The sequence below is a fragment of the Labrus mixtus genome, chromosome 7 (genome assembly GCF_963584025.1).
Source record: "Labrus mixtus chromosome 7, fLabMix1.1, whole genome shotgun sequence".
NCBI lineage: Eukaryota > Metazoa > Chordata > Actinopteri > Labriformes > Labridae > Labrus > Labrus mixtus.
In genome coordinates this window covers 23,174,958-23,197,519 of record NC_083618.1, presented here as the reverse complement: position 1 = coordinate 23,197,519, position 22,562 = coordinate 23,174,958, and the positions used below count along the sequence as shown (strand labels likewise).

General features: G+C 41.4%; 1 protein-coding gene across 1 annotated transcript; it reads right to left on the bottom strand.

The window, feature by feature from the left end:
* Positions 1-6,009: 6,009 nt before the first annotated feature.
* LOC132977244 (E3 ubiquitin-protein ligase TRIM35-like) lies at positions 6,010-21,495 on the bottom strand. The gene is made up of 2 exons (XM_061041712.1): positions 21,458-21,495; positions 6,010-8,342 (listed from the first exon to the last, which is right to left on the bottom strand). The coding sequence occupies exons 1-2, from the start codon at positions 21,493-21,495 to the stop codon at positions 7,130-7,132; spliced, it is 1,251 nt and encodes a 416-aa protein (XP_060897695.1). The 3' UTR covers positions 6,010-7,129.
* Positions 21,496-22,562: the final 1,067 nt, after the last annotated feature.

Sequence of the window (22,562 nt, the reverse complement as noted above, 5' to 3'; positions counted from 1 at the left end):
AAAAACCTCTGCATGTTTCTAATAAGCTCCACGAGCAGAAACGTGCTCAAACTAGGATCAATATTGGAGAAGCTTTTTGAAAAATGGAGAGATGCAGGGATGTAACTTAACACATTATTATCAACGAGTCACAAAGAAAGTTTTTTTTTTTTTTTTTTTTAAGATCGAAGATCACATTTCACACACAGATGAGCAGAGCTGACAGCTGAAGGAATCGTCTCAGGATCTTTTTTAACGACTGTAGAGAACACATGCTCTGTAATTATAGACATGTTATCTGTCATGAAGATTACAGGCTGCACATCAGTCTCTGTGTGAGTGTGTGTTCTCGATCAGTGTGTATTCTGTAGCTGTGACAGTGTGGATGAAGACATGATGGTTCACTTTGGTTATGCAGATTTCTGTGTGTGTGTGTGTGTGTGTGTATGTGTGTGTGTGTGTGTGTGTGTGTGTGTGTGTGTGTGTGTGTGTGTGTGTGTGTGTGTGTGTGTCTCACTCGTGTCCTGTCAGTTGTTTAAATCACGGTAAGCAGCTCTTTGACAGCCAAATATCTGTGCTCCAAGTCCATGACATCTGATGCATTAATTACACCGATGTGTGCACATCAACAGGATGAAGAACTTACTGCACATGAAAAGAGCTGGTGTATGATCTATCTGCTCCGTCTCCTTTCACAAGCAGCAGTAGTTGCTTTCCTTTACCTCTATTCAGATTCAGATTCAGATTCTTTATGCAACAGGAGCACAAGAAACACAAGGACAACATCACCATAGAACATAAACCAAAATGAATTTAAAAAATCAGACAAGAGCCCATACCAGAATGGAAATTCAAGTTATTAAAGTGCAAAGTGGAGGTGTGCAAATGTGAAATTCAAGTGCAAAAAGAGCAACAAATGGCTAATTGTTGTTTAACATATTAATTGCACTTGGTACAAACGAGACCTGGAGTCTTTTAGTCTTCCTCACAGGAGCTCTAAAACGACGACCTGAGGGTCAAAGGTCAAACTAACTGTGAAGTGGGTGATCTGAGATCACAAGTGTGGCCCAAGCTTGCTGATTATAGAAGGTCAAAAGCCCAACCTGACACCTCCCTGAAATTCTGCTGCTTGTTTTTACAAGTCTCCCAAGTCTATTCTTTGTTTGACAAGTTCAGGCTTCCACACCATGCAGCGATGCAATTTTTTTTTTATTATCTATGGTACTAACTTTAAAACTAGCCAGTCATTCAGGGGTGTGTCTAGACTTTTTTTTTTTTTAACTAGGGTGGCCCACCTGGGGCACTGACTTTTGCAGGAGTGGCATGACGTTGGCACATGCCACCCTTGGCCACCAATTTGGGTGCACCCCTGCAGCCTTTCTCGAAAAAAGCAACCTGAAACCAACTTGCCAATTCAGTTCCCCTGTTGGCCACTTGAGGCTGGCTCTATAAACGAGTCATTCCTCATATATACCCTCAGTTTAAGGTTCAAAAAGGTTTGGACCATCTGCTCAGTGTCACTACCGCTCTTCATGGTAATATCTCAACTTCAAGAAAAATCTAAATTTTGTTTGATGACACAATAATAACTTTTATATCTGTAAATCTTTGTTTCCCCCAAAGCCATGTCATATAGATGGTTGCGTTTGTTACCATGGAGATTGATAAATGTTTTACATGTCAGCGTGATTCTTCATCTGGACTGTGAAGTGTCTCCTTCAGGCTCCTGTTATACGAGCATAAAGGGAATGATGCAAATGATAGGATAAGAGCGCCTAATGTACCGTTTTCCTCACTGCTGCTCAACCCTCAATGGCGTCCTTTGTCAGAAGTTGCATTGTGTTGTTTTTCGTTTCCTGCTCAGTCCTTTCATCATCTCACTGATGCATTATTATTTTTTTGCCCATCTCTGTGTAAATTCTCTCAGAGGCTCTCCTCCTCCCTGAATCAGCTCTGCTCACTCAAACTGCTCTTCAAGTCTTTTTTTTTTCTTAGCTCAATTTTCTCTCCCACAGATCTTCCACGACTGAAACTTTGACACGCTAAAGGCTGCTTCATAAAATAAAGCTCTTGTTCTAATATAACTTCTGAAAACAAGAGTTCATTTATCAAATATGTGCAGAAGCATAAAAAGGCTGCTAGCTTGGATTTTATGTGTATTTGAAGCTGTAAGTTTGCCTGAATGCTCATTCTCATGACACACAGTAACTTTTACAACAGTGGCCTCAGGACCCACCAACTACTGCTTCATGAAAAATCTCAAAACAGTTTCAATCAATTTGTTTTATTAAAAGAAAAAGTGTGCCGTTTGGTCCTCAACCGTATATGTAACCACACATCGCTCCGGTCGATTTGCCAGTTTAACCAGCACAGGCATCAGCACGTTAACCTGTAAGGAGAACTGAAGGCTGGTGTTGTTAGCAATGCTAATGTTAGCCACACTCAGAAAAACCTATTTTACATCATTTACAGATGGACAAATTCAACCCACAATGCATTGCATTTCGGTTCACTTCCCTCGTTTGGTCCAGAATGCGTTCTCACCTATACAGCGAACTGAACTCTGGTTTTTAACAAAAAAGGAGTTTGGTTCTTTTGTAAGCATCAGAGTTCGTTTGAGCGTTCACATTACCCCAAACCAAATGCACTATCCGACAAAGCGCACCAGAGATTTCAAACGGACCAAACGGCTCAGGTGTGAATGCACCCTAACTATAAGAAGCGATGATTCTAGTCTAGTGCCGACCTGGGCAAAAATTCACAGGACACCCCTCCAACCTTCGTTCATCACCATGATGTTATAAATAATAAAGATAAAAATAAACTTTATTGATCCCCCATTGGGAGAAATTTCAAAAACAGTAGTATAATTAGTAAAAATAGCAAAAAGTTAAAAAAACAAACATATTTACATTAATTAAATAAAGCAAGGAATCACAATAGAGATAAAATAATACTAGACATATACTACAAACACTTTCACTTGTGGAAAAACAGAGGACAGTTTTTATTTAAAAAACACACACAGTGTGTAATCTGACACATATGACAAAAATTATGAAATGTGAACATTTTTTCAATTTCCAGAGATTGCATTACGTATTAAGAACGATTACAACCTTTAAATTAAAAAAAGCTTTCAGTCAAAATACCTTTGGAAAATTGTGCTCTAGTTCACATTAGTAGAATGTGGAGAAAAATATGTCATAAAAGCTTCAGATAAAAGACAAAATAAACATTTGTAAATACTGTCTTTGTCCTAAAAAATCATTGTTTTCCGTGGGGTCTAAACCCACTCTATGAATGTGTCCCAACATCTATTTACAATTTCTCTTATGAAGTTCTTTACAGCAATAATTTAAAATATGTCAGCTAAAAGAAAGGCACATAAAGTCAAGCTGTGGATTAAGCTTCCTGCAACCTGTCTCACCTAGCTTCAGCACTTCTCCCTGCAGCCGAACAGACCTTCGCCCATGTTGACTCCTAACAGGTGGTCTTTGAATGCATTGCGATGTGAAGCTGAGTGCAAAATGAATAAAAAGGTTCCCTGTTTCCACTTCACTGCTGTGTGTCTGCGTGTTCCTATTGCAGAGAGTGCTACTGCTGTCAGGGTCTGTTTACCCCACACACACACACACACACACACACACACACACACACACACACACACACACACACACACACACACACACACACACACACACACACTCATAAACACACACACACGCCCCAAAGGCTATAGCACTTCACAGATAAAAAAGAGAGAGGCTTACATGCACGTTCATGTCGAACACTTCTAGCAGACTTGTAAACACGTGAAGTGGTGACTTGAACATTATCTCAGCGGCTGAACATTTCACTGCAGATCAATCCTTACCTACACATGGTCAAAGTAAATTAACTGATATAACAGACTCTGCAGGGTTCAGGCATCGACTGTATATGAAAATAGACGACACGTATTCACCTCCTCCAGTTGAAAAAGCGAAGCTGAAATACCCCCCTCGAGGGTCGCTGACATCTTGTGCATTTGCCAGCTCTGCATCGGTCTGTAAACCTTTCTGCGTTCTAACCGCTCTCCATTTTTCAAAAGTATCTCCAATGTTGATCCTAGTTTGAGCACGTTTCTGCTCGTGGAGCTTATTAGAAACATGCAGAGGCTTTTTAGGTCGGGTACAATCACTTCTATCTGAACCAGTTCTCTTGCCCGCTTCCATCACTGCAACACCTGTTGGTTTGACCTGATAACTGCTCTCATATCTGGCAAACTGAGGGGCTTCCAAAATGGACGTGTGGGGGGGGGGTGTCTTAAAACCGCCTACCTTCTCTGGTCCAAACAAATCCAGAGCATTCAGGACCAGAATCTAAAGTTAGAAGGAGGACATACTGGCTGCTGCATTGTTGTCAGAGAAGCCAGCACTTCAACATGTTTCCTTAATGTCTGATCATATAGTAAGGTCACTTTATCATCTCAGTCTGTAGATATCTTAATGATTGGACTTTTAAAGTGAGTAAAATTCAAAATTAGAGGCTTTTATCCAATGTTGTCAGTCTCAAAAGCAAACTATGTGGTGTCATGGATGTGTTATAGGCTAAATAATTGTTGGACTGTTGCCACTGGGTTGTGAGATCGAGGCTATGTTCATCTGGATGTAAATATTGCTTCATTTTGCTGCTTCTGGTTTATGAAACATTTTTAAATCAATCGGTTTTGACTGCACTGGATCAAGGTTAACGTTTTACACCACAAACTTAAACCTCACTTGCTGACAGTATTTGGCCCGCAGGTCTGACATTTAACATGAATGTAGATGACTTCATGTTAAAAGTATGTTGGGATTTCCATCTGTGACACGGACCATCTCCTAGTAAATTCTACTCAAAGACTGCTATTCATTTAATGTCTGAACTTCATTTGAAAGCCGTTTGCACAACACTCATGAGCATCACGTCACAATTTTGGCAATTGGGTTCTTCTGTTTCGAGCTATATTTGGGTGAGCTAGAAATACAATAGAAAAAGATAGAGGTTTTCAATTGGTCAAACGGTAAAGAAACCCACCATCATCATTATGTTGTGCAGTTAACAAGAAAGAAGCAACGCCAGGGGAAAAAACATGAAAAGAAATAGAGATGAAAAGGCATTTGTATGGTAAAAATGTGTCTTTATCTGATGCTGTAAATCATCTCAACAACCCTTCAAATTTTTCCTGCAATGCCCCCGGGGAGAAGCAACACTGTGATTGGTTGGAGCTGTCCCATTTACACACTCAGGAGCTCAGCAGGTCAGAGGGAGCTGCTGTTTATGTCGATAGTGATTACAGCAGCAGGTGAAATCTCCCGAGCTGCCGGCAGACTGAACCTGAAGCTCTCTGCAGGCCGTCGTCACCTTTAACAGCCAACATGCTTCCCATAATGCATCCTGACAGGAACAAGCAGCCAAGACGACGAGGAGAAAGATTCACCACACAATCACCTGTTTTGAGTTTATGCCACTTACTCTTCTTCACTGCACACAGGATGAAATGGAAAGGCTCAATATTCAGACACTCGGCCTGCGTTTGTTTCATTTGCACATCAGGTATTTAATTAAACATCAAGTGCATGACCACACCAACATGTAATGTAGAATGTCCCGTGTGTAACGTTTAGAAGACTAACCAGATGTGAAGAATAATCAATCAATCAGTATCTGTAAAGTGCCAATTCTCAACAAGTGTTATTTCGAGACGCTTTACAAAAGAGCAGGAAAAAGACCTTACTCATTGTTAAGAAAAATAGGATAGGGGGAGATGGGATCATTTGCAGGAAGGATATCTTCTTCCTCACGTTCCTGTTGTCCACACTTCCTCACCGCTGAGGTGGAGGTCGGAGCAGGACGTGCATTAATGATGACGCCGGTGGTTGTCGGGATGATGGTGGAGGCTGGGCGTCGGGCGGTGGTTGAGGGAGTGTAATGAAGCCTTAACTTGACGCTCTTAAAGTTCCTTCGTCCGTACTTCACATCAAACAAATCCACTGAACCACTTCATGAAAGTTTAGATGTTTATTTAGACAAAAATAAACAAAAAAACAGATATGGAATAATCCAAAATATTCCCAAGTTATACATCAAGATCGAGAGAAAAGGAGAGAGACAGAGAAAGGTCAAAAGACTCTGTGGCTCCACTCTCTGTTTGTCTCATCTCAGCCCAATTAACTCCCATAACTTCTCCCCAACCAGATCAAACATCTTAAAGTGATCTTTAAACTACCAGTGACAAAGACACGGTTTTCCACTCACTAGTGAAATTTTTTTAGCTAAAGGTTAAGGTTTCTTAATTAGTTGCTAGAAAGGTACATTTGTTGTGCAGAGAGGTGATTCCAAAAGGTTCATACAACACATAACAATACAGGTTAAAAAGACCGAACAGAAAACATTCAAACAAACATTGTCCTTTACATCAGGTCATACCAAACCTTACACAGACACCCACTCAAAGGTTTAAATATTCAACTGATCCACATATGTTTTAAACGTACATATTTAAACACTGCAATCATAAGCTGTCACTGTATCAATCTGTTGATAATGAAAATAGTCCTTCCAATTATATTTAAATCAATGAACTAGTGTTGTAGTCAAGACCACACTAACCGAGAGCAAGACATACCCGAGACCAGAGTGCTCCGAGATCAAGACATTTAGGGATCAAGACCCGAGTCAAGACAAAGACCAAGGCAGGGCGAGACCGAGACAAGACCAAGACCATAAATATATCTGAAGTGTGCAGGGGGGCGTGTCACTCACTTAGACCGTAACACCGGGAAGGTTGTGGCCATGACCGGGGGATAAAAATCAAATTATGAATTAATTGAAGTTATTCGTTTTTCTACTAATCACCTGGAAAAAGCCAATCAGAGGTGGTCTTGACCGGTCTTGATTTAATATCCAGAGTCCGCCCAGTCTGAGACCGAGTCAAGTCGAGTAAGAATGATTTCGATTCCAAGACTGAGACCTTCAGAAAGTGGTCTCAAGACCAAGAACGATTTAGAGAATGAACCATAAAAACTGTCCACATATGAACCCAAATTATTGTATGCTGATCACATTTTAATCATTAAGAGAATTGTGCCGGCTTCTTCTGTACACTTTGGTTTTACAGCTACTCTCAAGATATCAACAGTGGAATTTCTCTGTTTGTGTTAAAGTACGGAAACATTTTCTCAGTGAACCTGTGTGTGAAGGTGTGTATGTGTGTGTTTGTTTCAGAGTTATAAAATGACAACTTTCCTCCGTCACAGTCCAGTTTCACCTTGATCTTACAAAGTTTCTTCGCTGAGAGGAGAGCTTCTGTTCCCGTCTCTGGTCCTGTTGGTGACCATGCTGTGTATTCATCTTTATAAAACAGGATTCTCCAGAACCCAGACTTTGAGAATACGTCTCCTTTTCTTCTGACTGATTCTGCTGCTACACCCAGAATCCACATCGGACTGTTTCCAACCTCAACACGCCAGCTGTGAGTCCCTGAGTTGAAGCCCTCAGAGCCCAGGACAGAGAGGCAGGAATCAAACCTCTCTAGGTTGTTGGGAAGCTTCTGTCTCTCTCTGCATCGAACAGTGCGCAGATCTTCAGACAGGACGAGTTCTGGATGAGCAGAGTTGGGATCCAGAATCACAGAAGAGACGGAAACAATCTTCCTCATCTTGGTGTGGACTCCGAAAGCCAGGTTTCCCAGGTGTTTGGCCTCGAATATCAGCACTCCTGAGACCAGGTTTGGATCATCTGGAAGGGGGCGCTGCTGGACTCTGTTCACTGCAGCCTTGTAGTTCTTCATGAACAAAACATCATCAGCTCTCAGCTCGTTCTCTGTGACTCTGATTGTGCCTGACAGAGCTGCTATCTCTCTGTTCAGAGCCTCAATCTTCTCCCTCATCACCTCACTCTTCTTTTTCTCTTCCTCCCTCAGAGCAGATATCCTGACCTCCTCTTCCTCTTGTAGAAACTGGTGAAACTTCTTAAACTGCTCCTTGATCCGCCCCTCTGTGATTAAAGCCTGTACCTTAATGTATTCTGCTGTTTGGTCACAGTTCGCTATGACTCGTTCAAAAACTTTCAGTTTCTCTCTTACAGGTTTCAGGGTTTTCCGGAGTTCCACTTTGTGCTCCTGTGCGACCTCTTTCATAGTTCTCATTCTGTGCCCAGCGTGTGAATCTGAATGCCGACAGACGAGGCACACGGGCAGCTGATGGTTCACGCAGTAGAGTTTGAACTTCTCATTGTGCAGACCGCAGAGAGCGTCAGACTCTGCAGAAGCTTGCCGAGCTCCCTCCTGTAAGAAGGTCTCGCACAGGTTCTTCAAAGCCAAGTTGCGTGGTGGATCACTAAATAGAGCGATTGATACAGATCGGACACTCGCGTATCCGTTTTTCTCTCCACCAGCTCTTCAGGCAGTCTTTACAGAAGCTGTGGCTGCATGACAGGACAACAGGGTCTTCAAACATTTCATGGCAGACAGGACAGGTGAGCTCCCTCTCCGTCCGCGAAGCCATTTTCTCTGCGAGTGAAGATTGAAAACACAGCCGGTAAAACATCTAAAATCGAAAGCTGGCTCATGAGTTGTCAGTAAACTCCTCCCAATCTATTCTTGTTTTGTGTTTATTTCCTTATGATGAATCTCATTGTCCTTTTGTATGTGTGACACATCTCATCGCATCAGTAACCTGTTTGTCTTGTTCTTATAAGGACCGGAGCTCTGCCAGGACCTGTTGAATAAGTGCCATAGTATTTACCAACACCATCTTACTTAACCTTATGTACTGTTCCACCTGCTTCTTTTACATGATATCTGTTAAACACAACACCAAACTCATATACATCAAAATCACAGCTGCCAGAATAATTGGTCTCCACCCCCACAGCCTAATAGAAGTCAACAACAGGGCCATCACACACACTGCAACCTCAATAGAACAGGATCCACTGGACCCCCACCTCACCCCACTTCCATTAGGATGGAGGTACAGAGCACTGAGGTGCAGAAGATCCTTGGGAAAAGCCTAATCCCTGCTGTTATAGAGCGCCACAGGAATGAGTCCTAAAACCCGGAAGTAAGTTAGCATTTTAGCGCCATGGGGTCTAACATCTAAAAGTCAATGGGGATTTTGAATGGGTTTGTGGTTAGACGCCTGAAATAAGGTCTGTGGTTAACACAAGCTTAAGAGATGTTGGTGTTTTGTTAGACCACATAAACTACATTAGGAAATACTCCCACTTGTGAATTTTACGCGTCTTTAAAAAGGCGGTTGCTAACAAGTGGCTTAATGTGAATACAGTGGTTGTCATGGACATTAAAAGTCATCACGCTGGGCACAGAGGCCGGGAACAGAGGCCGGGAACTCTCTCACTAGTCGGAGATCTGTCATGCAGGTTTAATCTTTAGGTTAAGGCAAATATTATGTTAGTAAACAATTTATCAAGCTACGCTGATTAGCTTATCAGAGATCGTCTGAAGCATAACGCTAGTGACGTCACAAGCATCCGACCGTGGTGTAGTTCGCTTGGAGCATAATGTTAGCTTTTTACTTCTGTCGGCCGCATTAAGACTTCAAACATCATAAAAATGGTGTTCATCTGTGAAGATTATCCTGCTGAACAAAACGCCTACGCTTCAGAAACATGCGTTTGCCACAGAGCTTATTTTCTGCAGTGATCCAAAATCCAATGCAAAAATCCCATAGGCGAATTCTCGTTAGACCCCATGGTGATGCTACTTCCGGGTTGGCCTACAAAAATACGTCATATGGTTTGTTCTCTATAGCGGCCCTGAACAAAAGGCCTCGCTGAACAGGTCAGAGTGCGAACTCTTGATTGTTGTTTAACTCTGCTTGTTTTAGACTCTGTGTTTTGTGTATGTACTGTTCTTTGGGTGGAAATTGTATGTTTGGACATAAATGGTGCTGTGAGAAGGAATTTCCCCATAGGGACAATAAAGTCTAAAGTCTGAAGTTAAGAGGTTAAGGTTTAAAGGTTTTTGAAGGACACATTGCTCTTCTACACACCTGTTTTATGAAATGGATGTGCAAAGCTTTTTGTAACTTTTCATAGCATTTCATTTATAAATTTGAAAACCACAAACAAAGTGTTTGGCATACTTTATGAGAAAGATTTCAGGTGCAGTCTGTCCTGAAATGTTCTCAACAATTTCTGGAGGGCTTGTAAGGTTTCAGTGTGCTGATACAGGGGTAACAACCGGGCGATGCATCGTTACCATCAGCACAACCTATTGATCCGTCTGAGTTATCATTTGTCAGGACGGCGGCTGGCATTGATAAGGCTTCAGGAATGGCTGCAGTAGCTGCATGCCATTGATCCTGCCCTCTGTCTCATTGAATACACACAGTCCTGGGTACACACAGTCCTTGGTATTGATAGAAAAAAGAGCTCTAATTTGATACAACAGTGTCGGATATCGATATGTGAATCTGACGTTGTTATTTAGCAGTGTGGAGTATTGATAAATGGGATTGGAGGGAAGTATCGATAGGTAGTCTGCAGGCTCAACAAGGTGAGGTCAACTGAAAGAGGAAGCCGGTCACAACAGTGTGTGAATATGTGTGTGTTTTAAAGAGTCATCCTTATTGCTGCCAGTATCTCTTTTTCATGCCCTGCTGCTGAATACCCTCTGTACAGATAAATGCAGTCATTTCCATCCCTGACTGCTCACCCAAATAATTTTCCTCTCAGTCCTTTATGTTGTGCAGGGCGGTTACTGTGGAAATAAATTACCTCCCGGGTCTCATCACTGTGAAGAAACAAGCAGCAGACGGCTCTGTGTGAAACGAGACAGATCCTGCAAGTCATTCAGTCATTAAATGAATCAATAGATCTTTTGGCACTCTGGGAACTGAAGCTGTCCATGAAAATATGATGCATTGCAGGATTTCTTATTGATTTGTGGTGCAATAAGTATAAACACTGTGACAAATGTCTGAAAGAGAGAGAGAGAGGAAGACGAGACCGATAAACATTTGTACATACATAAAAGCTGCAAGCAACACTTGTAGCACTCAGGGAGTGATGTGTCCTTGATGGTCATTAAGGTCAATAAGGCATTGAATTGTTCAGGCTTTTGCACAATGGCGTTACATATTGCCTGCTATTTTCTTAACATGGTGTAAAATAACATCGATGTCGCATTCAAGATACAGCGAGTGTAGACCGCGCAATGCAAATGTATTTGAAGTCTAACTTGCCCGTAGATGGCAATGTGACCAAACCTGGAAATTGGCATATGGAGATGTGTGTAAGCAAAGCGGCATTCTCCATTGTTGAAAAATGAAGCCAATTACGGAAGTGCGAAAAACTGCAGAACCTCGAGTGTCCACTTGAGGCTGGCTCCAAAAGCGAAGATATCCTCATTGGGTCCCATATCAAAATGTCCAACTTTACAAAGAGTTATTCATAATTCCTATACTTGGTAAGTGGAGACAGATGGACCCAGGAGATGTTAGAACCACCTTAGCTCCACATCTTTGCCTGTTACTAGATTGATCGAAAGTTAGGTTGAGGAATTCCAATATGGCGACCACCATCATCGTGCTTCATAACACCTCTTCGGAAACCTATGGGTGACATCACTGCGACTACGTCCATGTTTTATTATGTTTGATGTTTGTCCTGCCAGAGTGTCACCGTTTGATTAACTTCAGATCTTCATAATAAAGTATCTTCATGGTCTTTAGGCTTTTCTGAGCACATTCAAGATGGATTAGGTTGAGGAAAAAGGATGACATCAAAGTGTACATGTACCCTCTGCTTGGCCTTAGTTGGTGGTACAGAATTCTTTGGGTTACAAATCTTATCACAGAAAAAGGAGGTAGTTACACGCACATCACATAGGTGCAAGGCAGTGCAAAATCAGCAGATTGACTGGTCGAAACGTGATGAATTCAAACTTTTTGTGGCATTTGAGCAAGTGCGCGGGCCTATCTTCTTCCTTACAAATCCTGTCAAAAATGTTAAATTCGGGGCATATTTGACATTAAAATATTACAAATACTATTTATTTTGTTGCAAACATTGAAATTGCTGCCAGCGCCCTGCCCTTTCCCAAGGAAAACTCAAGATTTGAACAACTTTGAATCAATATATTATTTGTACATGGCCAAGTTTTAGGTAAATTGAATAAAATGTTTAGTAAGGGTTGGTTAAAACAAACCGAGGGCTTGCACATAAAACATGAGTACTAACCGGTGTATCTACTACAACATGATTGTAGCTGCAGGTGCCACTTCATTTCTATTTTCTAGCGGGTGCTATGGAGCCAATTAACGCCTTAAAACTTAATAATGTCACCACTTGTTACAAGTCTGCAATGTGTTGTGAGTTTTCAAGCACTTTCATCATCTTGAAAATGCAATTGTTTTGGACCAAAAGGTAGAAGGAGATAAAGTAAGAAAAAGAGAATACAAAAATCCTAGCATTTCCAATAGGTCTCTCCATTATGTGGGCATGTAGTGAGTGTGCATGTGTGTTGGCAGTAGTGACTCTGATAGAGAGAGGTTAAATAAAAGGTAGACCGCCACTCCTGAACAACTTAAGAAGAGACGTAGGACGAGAGAGGATTTGACAGTCAGACAAAGAGAGAGAGAGAGAGAGAGACCAAGGGATGAAAGACAAGGTGTAGTGACAAGGTGAAGAGAGGAGAGCAGACAAGCTGCCACTGAGGTTCACATCCAAGACAACCGCATGGCCGTTTCATAACAGTTTATACACAAATGTCTGTTTTTCTGTGCTAACCAGGACTATCAGTTGAATGATGTGGTAGGATTTGGGGACCATTGAATACAAAGTTAAACTAAAGGTCTCAAACCAAACAAAATAAATATAACATCTAGTCTTAACCTTAAAATTGTGCATTAAATTGTGAGGACAGGCTTAATGTTCTCACAGTAAAGATATGTCCTCACTCTGAGTGTTGGAAACTGTTATTGGTCCTTATAAAGATAGCAAAACAAGAATACTCACACACATATCATTTACAAACAAGCCCACATCCCCTCACTTTTTTAATTCAACTATTTCCTTCTCATTTATTTGCATTCTTTGATTGATTAGAGTTATATTTTTGCAAAATATACGTATTAAAAAAATCCTAATTCCCAGTCAGCCTAATTAATAATGCCCCATACCTACCCCCACCCCCGCTATAACACAGACTCTCATCCGGCACTATATTCACCTCACATTATATTAGCACTTTTCTTAGTGCAAAGTTCAAGTCTGCAACAGTGCCATAACGAAGCCGCACAGTCATTACGCTGGTCATAGCAGCCGTGGGTTACTAGTCAGTTTTCATGGTTCATAGTTTTCTCTCTCTTTTTTGGGGGGGATGAGAATTTTTCTTTATTGATTTTACAGCAATTTGGTCAACGTGAGTTGTTTTTGGATGTGCTCTATAAGTTAATTTCATTTTCAAATCTGAAACATAAATAATCTCTTCTTTTGTAGCAGATAATTGCTGGGTGACTTTATGAATGAATAACAGTTTTTCATGATTAAACAACAAGTGTGTTGCTGTGTTTCATTTGCATGTTGGGAGTCAAATATAAAAGCAAACCATGTTAGATCCAAAGTCCTGCTTGTGATCAGTTTAGTTAATGTGTCCAGAATTTTAAGGGGTCAAACATGTCATATTTTAGTTTGTGCAAAATGTGAATGTAAATTATTTGCTCTGTTTGAAAACAAGAGGGCTGCAGGACTAAAAAAAAAAAAAGAAATCCTTGAAAACACAGCATGACAGAGCGAGAATCTGGATGGTGAAATTATTTTTGTAGACAGCATGGTTAAAAGTATGGTTGGATGTGTTCAATCCACTTCTGTAAAACTTTCTGCAACATCTGTAATTGGGTTACGACTTTCGAAGCCCTCGAGCAGAACTGTGTGTGGTTCAAAAACATGGCACTCAGCTTCCTTATTCGGTTGATCCAGGGTAAACAGCCTCTTTCAGAACAGAGGGGGGTAAACAGTTAAAATGCAGTTTGTATATTTATGGATAAATTGTAGCAAATCTTTGCAGCTTTAAGTAGTCTCATATGATGGCTTCAGGCATATCTCGATGTGTTTAATTTTTAAGCTGAGGGAACATAGCACTCGTCATGTTTTTTTCTCTTTGTCGGCTCACTTCTGCTTCAGGCTCCTGCAGTTTTATTTATATTTGCAGTGGGAGCTGCTGAGCACGACCACAGAACAGCTGGAGATTAAACTCATTATTTACTCCCCCCTCGTCTAAACATGAATACTTTGACAAATATGCACCAAACTCTGGACAAAGAACAGGAACAGGATGATGGGGAATCACACAAACATGCAGGGACTGACAGCAGGTGTTTGTGTTCGTCCTCAGTGGAGAGTTAACAGGCTGAATTATCCCTCATGAAGCAACAGTTAGGGAACCTCAGCCAAACATTGATGATGGATGGTCTATCCCGACTGTGTGTGTGTGTAGTTGGTGCTGTTCCATCTTCATGTGGATTAATTTGAGATGTAGTTCTTGAAGGTGACAACGTTTTTTTCTGATCATCACTTGTTCAGAGGGTAAATATAAAGCTTTAACTATTGTAAAAATCCACAGCTGGAAATAGAGAGACTGCTCCAAAAATCTGTTCATAGGTTTGTGTTTGAGTAAACATAACCCACATAAATATTCTCTTTTAAGTGATTTATATCAGGAACATTTCAACTGGTTAAGAACACAAAAAAATATGCAGTAGGCTATTTGTTGGACTATAAAAAATGCATAACATTTTTTTATATTAATTTCTCAGTGTCACCGTTTGTCAAAAACAAAGAGGAGGACCCTGGTGCAGATAACAAAACTAAAAGGCTGACAAAAACATACCTAGGCCTGGTCCAACAGAGGTTCTTCTGTGCATTTTAGGTCACTGTAAACTCTCCTTTAGACTCCTTCCAGGGTGAATATGTTCAGAAACTCAATTTAAGGTGTTTCTGTGTAGATGGGGAAAACCGAGTTTTGTTCTTGTAACGTCACGCTGTGCCCCGGTTTCTCCTCCGTGTGACGTCATCGTGCGACGCTGTCACTTTAGTTTACATGAGATTAGTGCAATGGCAGACGTAGCCAAACTAGCGCTGATGCTAACGTTGCGAACTGGACTCTTTGCTTGCTCACACATACAAACACAGTTACTCTCCCACTTTGTTGACGAGCGGAGACGCCTGATTGGACGACTTTGAAAATGAAATGGTAGTTGAAGAGGAATGGCGAGATCATTTTTACATGTCAAGGACATTGGTGTTCATCATCTCAGCCGTAACAATGCGTTTTTGCTTTTTCATGTGGACGAAGATGTTTTTGAGAACTTTTTTAACCAGAGGAGGAAAACCTCAGTTTAAAAAAATACCCGCCTACATGTTGACTATAGGCCTTCATTTCGAAAAAAAAATCAATATGGAGAAAATCAAGAGCCACGAGGAAACACTACTGGGAAGTACAACTTATCAACACGGGTCGGTAGATGTATGAACTGACACAAAAGAGAAGGAACACAAAGATTATAAACACTGGGTAAATCAGAAACAGGTAAAGATAATAGGGGCGATCAAAGAGAGAGAACAAACAAAGGGAGGAAGTCAGACAAGACACACCGGGGACAAGAATTACAAAATAAAACAGGAAACTCTAAAGACACAGAGAACTCACAGGACACCGAGAAACACAAGTATAAGAAATTACAAAATAAAACAGGAAACACTTAAGACTAAACTAGGACGTAAAGCAATACAAAATCCACATAAGGAAAACAAGCATCATGACAGAAGAAAGAAACTTGGGCACTGGTGGTGCAGTGGTTAGTGTGCATGCCCCATGCATGGAGGCTGTAGTCCTCCCGGGTTCAAATCCAGCCGGTGGCTCCTTTTCCGCATGTCATTTCCAACTCTATCCACTGTCCTATCTCTCCATTACAAAAAGCCCCAAAATATTTTTTTAAATCAAAAAAAGAAGAAAGAAACAAAATAAAACAGGAATCTAAACTCTGAAACACAATAAGCAGTGTCAGGTTTTCTGGCACGACTCCATCGACTTCCAAGGTGAGAGTGAAAGGCTTGAAGAGGTGAAAAAGGTCCCGCAGCAACTTGATTGACTTTATTAGACCAACACGTTTCGGCTTGTGGTCTGGGTGACCCTGACACAAACATCCAGGTGTTAAGACAAAGAAAGCTTGTTCACAATAAAGAGCTGGGACTTCTCAAGACTGTGCATTGATGTGATGTGACCTGGCACTCGCACCGCTCCACGCGAAGCAAAAGAAGTGATTCAGCTGTGACAAGAAGCTGCATAACACCTGACCGAGCCGTCTGGTGACTCAACACCTGACAATCATGAGTGTAAGGGGACTATGAGAGAAGGGGTTATTTATAATTTAACAAGCTCTAGCAAGCAATTCAGGGTAACATGGGCTGGGTATAGCAGAAAGAAAGTATTTTTGAGGAGCGAAAAAACATAACTCTACATGAGGAAATTAGCTGTATTTAATTTTTGAGGAGGTGGCTATGACGTATATTTACAGGAACAATCTGTGCTGTAGCGCAGTGGCTAGAGCGCACGCCCCATACATGGAGGCTATAGTCCTCTAAGCGGGCGACCCTGGATCAAATCCGACCTGTGGCTCCTTTCCCGCATGTCATTCCCTACTCTCTCTCTCCCTGATTTCCAACTCTATCCACTGTCCTGTCTCTCCAATAAAAACATAAAATGCCCAAAAATAAATCTTAAAAAAAGGAAAAGAAAGATAAACTCTGGATCAAGGACATATGTACAGATCAAACTGAAGTTTATTCCTAAATTAAAGGTAACATGTCGGTAATCTAGAAGACAAAGATCTCTTTAGTTTTTTTTCTTTGTATGTCTCATAACATGCAGTCGCCTAAATATTTGACTGTGATGATTTTGAGGTATGAATTCAGTTCACTAAGGGATCAAGTCCCAAACAAAAGAGGTTTGGTTATGGTCAAGACATGTAACTAAATACAAATGTGTGTGTGTTAAGGTGTGTGTATTTGTGTGTGTGTGATTGTGTTTGAATGATTGGGATGAAAGACACCAAGAGACGTGCTTGAACATTGATGTGCTTCTGCACTCGATCTGATTCACTTTCATCGATCAAAGAGATTTAAATAAATGACAAATAAAGGGAAGAATTAAAAGAGGAAGACGATGTGGGCTTGTTTGTAAATGATGAAGTGAGTGTGTCTGTGTGTGTGTTTGTGTGTGTGTGTGTGTGGATATGAGAGAGAGCAGATGATTGATATTGAGCTGACACTGCAGTCGGACCAGAGGAGCTAAACACATTTACTCACCATTCATTGTCGTGAGGGAGACACACACACACACACACACACACACACACACACACACACACACACACACACACACACACACACACACACACACACCCTCTTCCTCTCACTATTTTAATTCTATTCTTAATTCTTCTCACTTCTTCTCATTTATTTGTGTCTGTTTGATCGATTACGGTTTGCTTTGACTGTTTTTCATTCTTTACATTCAGGGACTCACACTCTTTCAAACTCACTCACTCACTCACTCACACACACACACACACACACACACACACACACACACACACACACACACACACACACACACATCATTATCTCTGCCATTTATTGTCTTCACTTTTTCACTCTCGTCTCAGCAGGTAAGGTAAGTAAATCCAACACTCATACTAAGAGAGATTTGATTTAAATCTGAAAAAGAACCACAAAGCTGGATCTTACATACGTTTTACACAAACACCTCCAGTATTTTTTTTTTTTCTCACAGCAGTCAGCGATGCATGGACCACAGAGACGTCTTCACCTCACTCCTGTCATTCTTTCACTGCACAGATCTGCTGATCATGGGATGTGCAGTGTTTCTTCTTTTGCATGTGTTTCCAGGATTGGTGTTTTTTTTACTCTGCATTATAGTGAACTTAAAGTTAATGCATTTTGTGTACCTTTCCGTCGTTGCATTTCTTGGGACTTTTGCATTAATTTTTGGATTTGGGACATTTTTTAAAATTTGTTGCCCACACATGGACGATACTTGTGCGGGCTGCCCAGGTATATTTGCCAACCATGAGAGTGAATGCACTGACTGAAGTGCATTTGTTGCATTTCATGAGTGTCTTAATAAAACACACTGATGATGAATTTCGTCAAAAGAGAAAAGAGACACTAAAAGGTAACGCCACAGAATGAGGCGGCTCAGGACAAACCACTGTGTGACTGGCCGCTTCAACAGGATCCATCAGAGCAACGCTTTCTGGAGCTGATTGCAGCGCCCTCTCTGGTCAATGCTTGTGTTTCCACAGCACGCACTGCAGTCAATGGAGCCCGCTGCAAGCATGCGTCAGGCTGAACAGAGATCCTAGTTTTGAACTCATGTGTTCCCTGGTTTTCTAAAATCCTTTTAGTCCCGTTTTTGTCAATTGTGACCAGCTCTCTCTTCACTGCAGTGTTCTTACGTTTGTTCTTACCAGACTGATGTTTGATACGATGACTCACCATTCACTGAGAACAAAAGTGCTGATTGCTGGTTCGAGGTTTCTTCTTTGGATGTGAAACACTGATTTAAATGATTTCGGGTTTACAAAGAATTATGATTATATTATTATTAAGGGCTTGTATAATCAGAGAAAGAAAACTAGTAAGCGCCGGCTGACATCAAAGTTATTGTTGACATTTCTTACAAATATGGAAATTTCTGTGGAGGCAGAGACAAAAGCTATCTGTTGATTTTCTTCATCTTAAGCTCTGCTCGCATGTTAACACTGCAGGCGTCAACATGATCTGATGTTACTATTGATTATTGAAGTTAATATTTTATTTGTTCTGATCTCAGAATTTAAGTTAGAGTCAGTAGAATTTTTCTTTGCAGAATTTTAAAACAACATTCAAACTGGGCCCCTTCTCCTGGGCTCTTCACTCCCTGCAGGACATAATGTGTACGTTTACTGCTTGTACCTACACTGCAAGCTAACACACGCTAGCACAAGCTAGCACAAACTCTGATCACTGAATTGTATCCACTCCTAAACTCACCTGCTGCGCTGTCATTGGCTGGAGGAAACACACCAGCTCCGCCCAGAAACGTCCCGAGTCAACCAGAACAAACCAGATCAGTAAAATCCAGTCAGAGGACAGGGTCTCTGCAGAACACAGTCACCACCACACATATACGGAGGCTCAGAAGGGACGATTGAAGTCTGTATTTTATTTTGTAAGAAGAAGCTGCTGACTCTACCTTTAAAATTCTAGTAACTTTCTCAAGCGTCTGTTTGTAGTTTACATCCCACACACCAGGTTGTTGAGCTCCCCGGTGTGCCCTCTTGTGGTATTGTCTAGCTACATGCGTCTCATATAGTTAAATATTATCAAAAATTACACTCATGACACAGATGGCTGCAAGTATATCTCCGGCCTTACACTTAGGATATTTCTTTTGTACACTGCTCACTTCTTTGATTTGGTTTGTCAGTTCTACTTGTTTTCACAATTTTGTTTCACTTCAGAGAGATCAGTGGCCATTTTTCTTTTTGTAATATTTGTTTATTGGTTTGAACAGAACCCAAAGCCCCTTCGATGTCACATTTCTCGCTCACCTTTTGGTTGACAAAATAACTGTTAGGACGACACACACAGACACATTAGTAAGTGATTCTCTGTTGCACATTCTGACGAGTGCACATACCTCACCTGCTACCTTCATTAATCCTCAGATAAGCAGCACCCCCACTCCCACACACACACACAGACACACACACACACACACACACACACACACACACACGGTCAGTGTGAGCAGTGTGTGTTGAATGTATCGAAGTTTGAAGTTGTTTAACAGTCCCGAGGGAGCACTCCATAACACAGTCTGTTAGCAATTAGCCGGAGTGCTAAAGACAGGACAGTGACTGATGATGCACACGCACACACACACGCACACACACACACAGAGTGCTTAATTACTCTGCGTACTAGCAATTAGCAGCAGTGCTAACGACAGCAAAATGATAGAGTGTGCACATGTACACACACAAACTGAAACTGCTTCATTATTCTCTTTGCTAGCAATTAGCAATCGGCAGTAATGACAGCACACACACATACAGACACTCATCGAAACAATGTGGATCAATGAGCAGTGAAGGTCTAGACCTCGCCTGAATAAGCGGTTCAGTTCCCTCGGGGCTTCTTTGCTTAAGGGCAAAAAACACAGCAACACTTTGTCACTTATCAGACTGACAAAACAAGAAATGTAAGCTAATATTAATCCAGACAGACTTTAAGAGGCATGCTAATTTATGTATCTCTCACTCAGTCGCTCTAAAAACCTGCATGATAAATACATTTTAGTAATGCTTCAAACGTAATTCCTGTTTGGATTTAAAAACAGTCTGTGTGACTTACTTTTTACAGTTAAACTGTGACGCAGCACAAACACATGAACGGCCGCTCCTCAGATGGATGCTAGGCCCTCTGAGGCGCGGCGTCCTTTTTCAATTGTTGTCAAGAAGGAGAGAGCGTTTGCAGCAGCAGGCGGCCGGCCAGAAAAAAAAAACACAGCGCCCTGCATCCTTTTTCTGAGCGCTTCGCTGTTTTTGTGCAGCCGCTCCTAGCATCTTTAACCTTTTGGAAAGGCGCTGTTGACATCACCGGCGCTCTTTTCAAAATATATGATATTTGTCTCCTGCAGATCGTTCCGATTACCCAAATCGTCCGTTTGATGCTCATAGTGTAGAGGAAGAAACGATCTCTAAAATCTATTTATAAAAACAGTGGAGCAGTGTCCGTCATACTGTTGCCATAGAGACCACACGCATGTGCAGCACTTTTATTGTCAGTGCACAAGCGCTCCATCCAAGTGCTCCAGAGTGCACAGCGAGCGCTTTTCTGCCTGAGAAAAATGCTAGGTGGACACAGGTTCTTATGAACCAGGAAATGAAAGTGACATATCTGGAGAGGCCGTTTTCTCCGCCATGGACGCTTCTCAAGTTGCTAAATGGACTGTGAACAAAGCCGTGCACAGAGCAGGAAGTCTAGACATGAAGTCGTTTAAACGCTAACCTCTAGCTTAGCTTTAATTGAAGAGTCCTTAGAAGGACTTTAAACATATCGTGTGATACCAATTACTGGGTAGGAAAGAAGCAATAAACTGAATATTCAAGATAAAGTGTGTCCTGGTTACAGTAAACCAAACCGACTCCCTTAATAAAATCTGGAATATCAGGAGGTAGTAAAAATGCCAAGGAATGTCTGAATGGGTCTTCTATGTGATTTTGAATTGTTTGTTTTAGTGATTTTTAAATTTTCTATTTTAATATTTCTTTTTTTCCCTCTGTCATGATGCTTTTGATGTTGTGTGAAGCACTTTGAATTGCCTTGTTGTTGAAATGTGCTATATAAATAAACTTGCCTTGCCTTGCCTTTAGCTACTGCGAAGAAGTTGGCCATCGTTCTCAGTCATACATCGTATATTCATATTAAATTTGTGCTAACGTGGATCACCTTTAATGTGATGCATCTTAACAACATTGATACACAACCTCATCCTCTGCTTCTAATGTCTCTGGTCTCAAACTTATTCCTAAACGCGAGTCAGAGTTTTCATGCAAACACACATTTTCTCAGCTTTACTTCAGAGATTAAATCTGTTTAAGAAGGGCTGTACGTCAAGTGCACAACAGTTATACAACTCACACACACACACACACTCTCTTGCTTCTACACGCACTGTCGCAGTCGCATGCATGAATGGTTGCACACAAACATGTTCACAGTGATGCCATGTGTGCACACTCAGGAGGCCGATCAATGAGTGTTGATTGAGAAGAGACCGCGGAGACTTCTTCTCAGCAAAGCCAATGACATTAACTAACTCACTGACAAATAGACTGATCACTGTGTGTGTGTGTGTGTGTGTGTGTGTGTGTGTGTGTGTGCGTGTGCGTGTGTGTGTGTGTTCACTCCATCACTTTGACTCTAATTGCAGGCATACAGTGTAATAGAGTTCTGTATGTGTAAGATGTATTGCCATGCAGCTCACTGCCTTCATCAGTGTGCCTCCCTTTTTATGTGTGTGTGTGTGTGTGTGTGTGTGTGTGTGTGTGTGTGTGTGTGTGTGTGTGCGTGTGCGTGTGCGTGTGTGTGTGTGTGTGTGTGTGTATATTTTTTCTGTGTGTGTGTGTGAGATTCCTCTTGAACATTTCAACCACTACAGAGCTGAATCCCGGCATACTAACGCATAGAATTTTATGACGTTAACATTCAGGATGAGCCGCCATGACAGACACGACATGTTCATCGTTGCCGTGGAAACACCGAATGTTACGTCAAAGACCGCTGCATGAGGAAGCATGAGCTGCTACTGAAAACTACTGTCCTGTTGCTGTATGTGCTGCTGTGATAAAAACGTCATGTCAATTATACTCTCGTACATTAGCTCGTCTGTAAACACATTTTCTTCCTCAGGTCGGTTTTTCCCGGTCGTCGTGACTACTGTCGACTCTGAGTTCATTTTC